This window comes from Eretmochelys imbricata, chromosome 9 (genome assembly GCF_965152235.1).
Source record: "Eretmochelys imbricata isolate rEreImb1 chromosome 9, rEreImb1.hap1, whole genome shotgun sequence".
In the NCBI taxonomy this organism is placed as follows: domain Eukaryota; kingdom Metazoa; phylum Chordata; order Testudines; family Cheloniidae; genus Eretmochelys; species Eretmochelys imbricata.
Window position 1 is genome coordinate 36,883,660 of NC_135580.1, and position 9,793 is coordinate 36,893,452.

A 9,793-nucleotide genomic window follows, 5' to 3' on the forward strand; every position below is an offset into this window, starting at 1 on the left:
CCTGCCAGGGGCTTTCCCTGAATAAGCAGCGGACCGGCTTTGAGAACCACAGGTCTAGACTATTTTCTGGAAAAACTTTAAAAAATAAAAAAAAGGCCTTTGAAGAGAGAAACAAAACATTATCATGAGGGACTGGAACAACCTGGGCATTAGTAAAGAGATACACAAACTTTCAGCTATTTGTTTACAGGTCCAGCCTAGGTCAGTAGTAGCCAAAAGTTGTTAACCCTCCGAGGGTTGTTTAATGGTTTATATGTGAAAAGAGAGTAAATCTCAACCTAATTCCCAAGGGAAAGGTAAGAATTACCGCCTAAAGTTGGTATTAATTGGTAACCTTATAGTTTGTATCAGCTGACGAAGCAAAGGTTAAGTGGACATGGAAGACCAGCTATAGGACTGGTAGTCTATAGAAAATGGCCTTGATTCTTCACTCAGTCTGAGCTGTGGTTGTATGTAGCATGGGGCGAGGAGGACACAGGGCAGTGACATCATGACTGTAGCCCTGTTTTGAAGTTGGGGAAGGATATATATGTAAGAAAGAAACTCATGAGCACAGACAAATCTGCTTTTCCCTCTATCCCAAACTGCACCATATCTGTGAATTTTATCATCTCTTAAGGGATCATCAAAGTACAACCTGTCATTTAGTCAAATATTCTAAATTCTTTGCTCACCTTTGGCCCTTCATTTTAAATCAGGTCCTGTTCATCTCGGAGATGCTGCCTGGATTTATTGCCTCCATTGCCTCTTTTATACAGCAGTTGATATCTACCCACTCAGCAAGGGGATTTCTTCTAATGCCACAGATGTTAGGTTTAATATATCATTATTAATTATTTACAGAATACTTAAGGCTAGATCATACAGTTTTTATTGCTTGTATTTTTTTATATGACTATGAATAGCACCTACAGTTATACTAGCTAGGTTTTAGTTACAAATGACACTTATTCTCATGCTCCTGGGAATATATGTGTTCTCCTCATAGGGTAAGTAAGGAATTTCCCTCCTTGCATCCACACATGGTGTAACATCACACAGTGTGACAAGAAGTATGTAGGTTTCCTATTCTGATGTTTCCTCTATAGATTACTGCTAAAGGCAGGATCTCAGACCCAACAGTCTAGCGGTCTCTTGTGGAATGACAATTATTGTAATCCCAATGCTTTCAGTGTGATTGTAGCCCTGAGGTACCCTCTGGATCTGTGGCAACACAAGTGATAATTCCATATATATAAGGGTGCAAATGTTCTGTAGCAGAGTGTGAGCTGAGGCTAGGAAATGATCAGGGCTGACTGGCACCTCAGGGTGTTTCCCACACAGCGTAGCATGGTCCGTGTTACATTCATTTCACTATGTGTTTGTGCTTTAGATGAATGTTCATGGATGTAGTTAGAATTCTAGTGAGGAAAAACATGAAGCCACAGTCTGAAGGCATTACATGCATGAGTTGGTTTCTCTTACAGCAACAGTTAATTCTGAATTTTCAAATGAATAGGGTGCCTCTCTTCTTGCCACCACTAGATGCCTGTCTTCTAGGTTCAAGTCCATGTGAAAAGTCTGAACTTGATTCCTTTTTAGCAGAAATGGCTTAATTCTAGGTAGTAATCGCTTACTAGTCATGTAAAATTCTAATATTGATAAATGCTGGCCGCACTTGAAAAGCATGCTGGGATATACGGGATTAAATATGTTCAGAATGTACAGCTGGTGCAAAAATGATAAGTATGTGTCATAAAACACTCCTGAAATGTTTTGGCTTTTAGATTTTGCATGTTAATGTTTCCCTTTTAAAATAAGAAGTGAAGGGAGATTCTGCTCCAATCCAGTGCCTGCTGGGACAGGTATACAGGAGGGCAGCAGAAGATTAGAAGGCCATCATCTGAGAGGAGTTTGAAATGGAATGTGCTGGACCACCTTATGTTGAAAGGAGATCTTTATTCATGCTGTTGGGATTCCAGGGATATTCTATTGTGAGCTCATAGAAACCTAGATTGATTATTGAAATAACAGATTGATAATCATGGTTATCCAACTGTAGGCTAGAGTGAGCATAAATGAATAAATTGGGCACGTGAATAGCCCAATTCCTGTAGCCTTGAATAACTATGCATTTCCGTCACTTTTACACTATTGATGTATCAATCTATGATTAACTTAATAGACTGAGATGCTATATGATTATATAGCTGTTCCTGATCTCCCTTTGCTGGAATTTTGAATATCTATGGGCTTAGAGACAAAAAAAAAAACCAAAAACAAAACATCTGCCTTATACAGAGGACTGTCAGTCCACGTGTGTACGCCGCATGCAGATGTTGGAAATGCCACAGACAAAAATAGAAGACTATTTCCCCTGTGGAATAAAGGATAAGAGTCAGAGAGCCACAGTATTGTATATTGAGACATAGCTTTTTAAAGATGAAATGTATAGTTATCAGGTTCCAAGCTTATTTCATTAGCTCTCTTCAGCAAATACAATATAAATACTATCCAGCCGCTTAGGCTTTCACACAAACTGGCTAAAAGAGTCGGACACTCAGATTTTTTTACTAAGCACACTTTTTTCATGACTCATTTCCTTTAGTTAGTCACTGAGTCAGAGCTCATGTTTATGCTTAAAAACTCCATGAAAAAGTCTCAGAATGAACTCCTGGGCACTTCATGTTCTTTTTTGGAGAGGAGGCATTTTAAATTTGTCTTTGTTTCTTTCAGCTGCACTGAGAGAGATCAATCAGAGGTGTTATATTTGGCCATTCCTTTAAAGGGATTATGCACTTGCCTTTCCTGTGGCTTACAGGTAAAGATGAGTCCAAACTCAGACCCTGCAGCCAAACATCCCACAGACTTTGAACTAGATCTAAATCTACACTGGGCCTTTATCTGTAGCAGACCTGACCTAAAATCCTGATTGCCAACTCCAGCAGCCTGTGAGGAAACTTAGGCAAATTTCAAGGCTAGGGCCCATTTCCTGTTAGCATTAGTTCTCAGACAAATGTGCTTATACTACAAAAGCCAATCACTGAAGGAAGATAATAGCCCTTTAGAATCCTCCCTGCCCAGTTCTAAAGTGTTTCATTGTTCCTCTTCCCCTGGCCCTTTCTTCCCCAGGCCTGCTCCATGGATGCTGACACTTAGCACTTCATCAGTTTCTCTCTCACCTTGTTATGGTGCATGAGCTTCAAGTGAAAGCAGCTCCTGGCATGGTTTCTGAGGGGACTCGCCAGCTTGATGAGGCCCCATAATTGGCTGAGCTTGTGAAGGCCTTACATTCAGCTAGAGATGTTTGTCCGTATGTAATGCATTGAATTTGAATGTCACAGCCATTCCATTCCAGAATTTCAGGGAATGTTCTAGGCATAATGATCAAAACCCTATTGACTTGGGGGAAAGGTGTGTGTGTGTGTGTGTAAATCCTCACCAGGTCTTTAGTGGCACCAAAACTTAAGACACCCATTAAATGCCTTCCAACATAACACCCTTATCTAGTATTCCTGCCTAGTATCCCAACAGAGCTGAAAGTGCTGACTCCCTGAAGAACACGTCTCCCAGATGGAAAGAATAATGGGGGGAAGGGGCATGCACAAAACTCCTGGCATGGAGGGAGCAAAATGGGGGATCCTGGTATGGGGGAGGGAAGTGGAGGGGCAGACAGAGCCCCTAGGATGGGGGGAGGTGAATAACTGGGTTCATAGAGCATCTGCCATGTGGGGGGAATGCAGGACCCTGGAATGGGTAGAGGGATGGAGCGGGGCAGGGGGAGACACAGAACCCTTGATGGGGGAACCTGGTATGGAGGTAGGGGTATACAAAGTCTCAACAAGGGAGGGGGAAGGGAATGGAGGACATGGAGCTGGGGGGACTAGGAATGGGGATATACGCAGAGCTATTGGAATGGGGGACCCTGGCATGTAGTGGAGGGGGAAGTGAGGATAAACAACTCCAGACACAAGGGAGGGCAAAGCTGAAGTTTCAGGGAGTCCCTGAACTAGAGAAGGATGGGAGGGTTGCACATGGGAAGCTTGTGGGATGGAATGTTGGAATGCAAGAGGGCCCCGGTGTGTGCAATTAACTCAGCCTACAGAAGCTGGGAAGTGTGAGATCCCCTAGTTAAGAGCTGCACCTCTTTCTTCTTGATGATCTGAATATTGGAGCTCACTACGCCTTGTTCCACAAATGCTGCTATCTCCTCACAGCTTATCTCTCATCCCTGGTGTGTTTCATGACCCTTCCAGGGCCTTCCTGATCCATTTTGTAGCCCAAGAAATTGAGCTGACAGTAGATTGAAAGCTTCTTCTACCTCTCTTCAAAGGCCAAAGGATCCTATTTCCTTCACGTCACGCTGAGTAAGCTATCCCAACAATAGCTGGAGAGCCAACTGTTTTAAACCAAACCAGGTTTATTTTGAAAATCAAGAAAAGGCCAGTTAGCAAATTATTTCTTACATTTATTTTAATATAACATAATCTCTTCTTTATTGTTGCTGTTCTCTTGACCTTTTATCAGTACAGCCACCTTCTCCTAAAAGATTTTAATTTTCTCTTTTGAGAGCAAACCAATTTGTGAGAACTGTAAATCCCAGTACTGTTGCCAAAATGGCTTGTTCATTTGTCTTATCATAAGCTCCAGAGAGTAAAGACCAGTCCAGTAAAGGATAAGCATTAACAGACTGAAAGAAAACCAAATGCATTATCTACCCCTTAATGAAAATCGCAAGAAACAAATTAAAAGACTTGTCTCAGAGCAATCACGTACTTTCACTCAAGCTTGTACTTCGTCCCAGTAAGTTCAAGGCAGTGAACTTCAGTGCTCCCAGTCTGCTTTAGGATTCTTTGCTGGAGGAAGACCTCTTGATAGCCAAATGATCTTCCTTAAGTTGATGCCATCTTAGCTGGCAAATAACAGCAAACAAATAATTATGAGAGATACTGAGTCAAGGGTATTGTGAGTGTTCAGCATCTTTCTAGATCTGGCCAGCATTTGCCAGAATAGTTATTGTGGAATTCTTCAGCTGTCATTTGAGGACACTCACATTCAGGGTTGCTGGAACAATATGTATAGTGGGGGTCCTGAGAGCCATTGAACCAAACTGTAAACCTTGTACATGATGGAAACCACTTCAAGCTGGGGGTGCTACAGCACCCCCAGTACCCCTAGTTCCAGCACCTATGCTCACATTAAGCAAAGAACACACTCCAAATGAATATGAATAGTTCTCTGAATAAGATGAGGAAATAAGAATTTGGCAAGAAACATTGACTATTGATGAATCAAGACCTAATAGTAAGGCTGCTCTCTCACAAAGGTAGCGTTTGGTTCCTGGGTGGATAAACAAGATATAGTGAATTCTGAGGAGAGGGGTGCCTTATAGCTGGGAAAACCCTAGGCACTTCCGTTTCTTTTGTGATGTGCAGCACCCCCCAAAGTGTCCAAATCCAGGTTTTTGGTTCTGCTTATTATTGATCCGATGTGACCACCCTTACTCAGGCATCTATAAAATAAGTGATTATATGCCCTATTCCCAGGGAGGGGAGGGCCAGCTATTAAGTTTGAATCCAGATCAGAACATTTCCAAAGGTTTGAGAGGTTCGTATCTGGGGATTTGCTTTGGTCCATCTCTACTATTATTATTTTGAGAGTCATAACTCAGGGTGCATTAATAACGAAATTCTAGATGTCGCTGAAATCCTTTTAGTTGTCCAAAAATGGTTATTGGGGGTGCTCTCTGTCATTTTTTTCAAACATAATAAAATGACTTAAATAGATTTTGGTCATTTTTGAGTCGAATGTTCAACAGTTTCAAAGGCAATTAAAAAATAACGGCTTTTACTAGCTAAACATAACTACATGAACAGGCTGGAAATCTAATTCCATGGCAGAACGAGTTTTTTCATAAAACTCTCCCCGTAAGCGATAGGAACATTACATCACCAGAATAGCCTCTCATTGGCAGAACATACCACATGAGCAGGCCTCTATTGCCTAGCAACCACCAAGAGCTGATTAACCCTTTCCCATATGTCACACAGTAATTGTATAGAACACATCTCGACACCTTTATGCATAAAAGTAACAATTAAAAATGAAGGAGCTACTATTAGCATAATAAAGATGGTTACCAGATCTGATTTTTATGCATGCTCAACTGTAGGAATAATAAGGTGTTATTTTACTTAATTAAAACAGAGGATGGACTCAGGAATGATTTTTAACTATTTTAGCTTTTTCTCCTACATAGGTTACTTTGTCTGAGTTAAAATTTTGAGAAATAAACCAGTTTGTAGTAACTCTTACATTTTTATTAAAAGATTTAAGCAAGGAGTTATATAAAAAGTCTTAAGTAAAACGTCATTAGGTAAGTTCAAGTCTAGTTTTCCTAACTTAAATTACAATACACTGGTCAAACTGAGGTTATATTGAGACAGTCAGTAGGTCCAATGATTCGATTTATTGGGTTCACCAATTACTGTACTTAATAACGGGATCAAACAATGAGTAAATTAAACAAAACTATTATTTTAACAACTTACAATAAGGAGAAGGGGAGAATCTGTTTCCTTTCATGTACGCTGTTTAGTTCAGTGTTTGTCAGCAGCCAAAGCTGTTACTTGCTTTAGTTTTAAGGAAGTACATCGCTCCAAATAATTTCTTGGTATCTTCCTCTTTGGCTGTTTTTCCCCTGTTAAGCTTCACTGTTTGCAAAGATTACATTAAGCTTGATTTGTTTCATATATTTCCCTCCCCACTTTAACACAATGCCTGTATCCTTCTGGCAGATTAGCACAGACACATAATGATTTCTCAAAAAGAAAAGGAGTACTTGTGGCACCTTAGAGACTAACCAATTTATTTGAGCATAAGCTTTCGTGAGCTACTCCTTTTCTTTTTGCGAATACAGACTAACACGGCTGTTACTCTGAAATCTGTCAGAATGATTTCTAAAATCCCAGACTTCTAGCAGCTCTAGAGCAACCCTGGTCCAAAGATCTTATACTGTTTTAACAACAGATTTAGGGGTTAGTGTCTAAATTGTGGAACAGTAAGTAACAGACACACACACACACACACTCTTACAATTGTGGGCATTGGCATGATTCAAGCATCCTTGAGTTATCCTACAGGATGTTCACACTGTCTAAAAATCTATAGTTCACGTGGCTGGTCTTGGCTCTTGGAACAAGTAAATGGTTACCAGTATCTTCATCAATTATAAGATGTAGCTTGTGCTTTTGCATGCAGTGGTCTTGATCTGTCCTCTGTCTTAGTTGCATTTCAGGCTTGTCTCAGCTGATGGTCAGAGTCCTTCAACTTTCTCCCTGTGGGTGGCCAGTCCAAGGAAGAGGAGAGCAGGATACAATTTCAGGTATTTGATGCGAGAGAAAGACCCCTTCCCCTACTCTGCATGGTTGGCATCTTTTGTAGGAATCAGGGACTCCTCTACTGAGCCCCAGTTAGGGGTTCCAGCATGTTGGCGATAGCTCATCATGGATTAATGACCTCACAGTCTGAGATTCACACTGAAGATTCCAGTTTGGTACATACGTGTCATAAACTGAGTCCTTGCTATTAAAACAGATGTGTCTCAAAAATCAGATGCAAAAAGGTAACATAAGGACCTGGTAGGCAAACTTCTGCTTAGATCCCAGACATGAGTGTATTGATTGTTTCAATATAATTGCCCAATCAGCATCATCACTCATTCACTTTTACACATTCTCATGGCAATGAATTAATTATGACATTGGAAAAGTAGTCTAAGAAGTGGGGGCAGAGTGAAGGGCAAGTGAGTGACTGTTCTAACCATCTTTTGCCTACACACCTAAAAGCTGATTCAAACTTCTCTTAGCAATGCTAACTTTCATTAAACATTGGGCCAACTAAAGTCACTCAGGCCCAAAGCTAAATATGACAAGTTCCTGACATAGTGGATGACTGTCTTAGCTCCTTGTCAAGTATGAGGCGGAAGGAGACACTTAAAATACCACTTTCTTGAATAACAATAATAATAACACAACATTCTCACAGGTGGGATATGGACATTCCAGAGACTACTCCAGCCTGTAGTAAAAGGAAACTATCCCCTTAAACTTGGGACTAATCCTGAGAGCTGCTGGGTTATACAACTCCAGTTGGTGTTGTTTCAAGTTGCCAGATGCTCAGTGACTCATGGGGGCAGAGGGGTCGTGTGTGTGTGTGTGTGTGTGTGTGTGTGTGTGTATTTAAAAATTCATGCTGCCCCTCTTCTGTCTGAAATTTTGCTACTTAGTATTGCTCGAATTTAAAGCTATTAGGGGAAAACAATTCTTTATCTTTCCAGTTTGGTTACTCTGTGAATTCACCACGATGTAACATTTGTTTCATTCTAGTCAGTTTCCACTGTGTGATTCTGTTGCACAGTAATGGTGAAAGGAAAAAATGTATTCTAAACAGGTGGTGGTGGTAAAACCTCAAAAACTAATAGGGGAATTCAGGGGCAGATACAGCACCGGATGCTACAGTTAATTCACTTTTAGAAATTGACTAGATTTCAAATTGTTAGTGTTCCTTTAACATGTGAAAGAGCTTCTGCATTTTACAGCTCTCCTTCTAGGCATCAATTAATTCCTCCTAATATCTGCCTCCGTGCTATAACTCACAGCAGCTTGACCACATAGAACCCAACTGACACTCCATGTGCCTGCAGCAAACTGCAAGATGAAGAATGAAATGCACAAACTTCTTTCCACTTTAATATCTTGGGGCTGTTGACTTGCTCACAAGCAGGGGAGCATTGCTGCATAGATAGGAATGTAAACAGCTCCTCTGTCAAAGGCATCAGAGAATAGACAATAGGCTCTTGCCCTGCGCTAGTCTTTTTTGGAAGTATTAGTTAAGAGAACTCTGCTTGCATGAGTCACCCTCAACACCTTAATAATTAAACACCAGAAGCTTGTTAGAATCAATCTAGTATAAAATTGCTGCAGGCACAATCTGTTTTTTTAAATCTGTCCTTCAATGTTTTTAATAGAAACATAGATGTTCCCTGCAGACAAATGCAAAATCACAGAAGCATCTTGTTTCACACACGTCTTCTCGTATGTGATGAACAGTGGCAGCATTCAAGGTCTCCTAATCCAGAAGTACTGGACAGCAGCTAATATGGTAAACAAGTTGACTGCAAGCTGCTGGATGTTCGGCACGATCGCTTTCCTGATAAATCTCAGCTCCCCTGGCAGATCTCAAGAGAGGCTGCAACTGCAACACAGCCACAAAGTAATAGGATCAGCTCTCTAAAATGCGATGCACAGTATTCACTGCTGTTCCATACACACTTCTTCTAAAGGGGAATAAAGGACAGGGAACTAAAACTGTCATCCATCACTGTTTGACTAGCTTCTTGCAGTAGCTATTAATATAATTTTGCAAATCAAAATGTTTTGGTATTTAGCTAAAATGGAAAGATACATCCAGCTGGGTTTCAAATATGACTCCAATAAAAGCAAATTATGAAGAACTGCACATCCACCTAGCTTTATATTTGCACACTATTTGTTTAATCTAACAGAGCATATATTAAGGGGCAATTGTACACACCTAGCCTTCTGGTGGCTTTTATGTGCCTGTGACTGCACAGATAGAATGACTATATGGTTATGAGTATTTATTTGACAAATGTACCCATGCTTGTGCATGCAGATTGGTATCTGTTCATGAAACTTCCCAGTTTATGGGTGACTGTGTATCAAAAAGCATGTGCAAAACTGGAAGTCAGAGCTAAAATATCTGGCCCTTATGATTAAATTGGGGAAGGGCG

General features: G+C 40.7%; 1 protein-coding gene across 1 annotated transcript in view; it reads left to right on the forward strand.

Moving 5' to 3' along the window:
* Positions 1 to 9,137, forward strand: part of AP1S3 (adaptor related protein complex 1 subunit sigma 3) — a 36,305-nt gene extending 27,168 nt beyond the window's left edge. The window contains exons 5-6 of the mRNA XM_077826920.1: positions 7,266 to 7,363; positions 9,008 to 9,137. Coding sequence (XP_077683046.1) covers positions 7,266 to 7,363; positions 9,008 to 9,137 — 228 coding nt within the window. The remainder of the gene's footprint in view (positions 1 to 7,265; positions 7,364 to 9,007) is intronic.
* Positions 9,138 to 9,793: the final 656 nt, after the last annotated feature.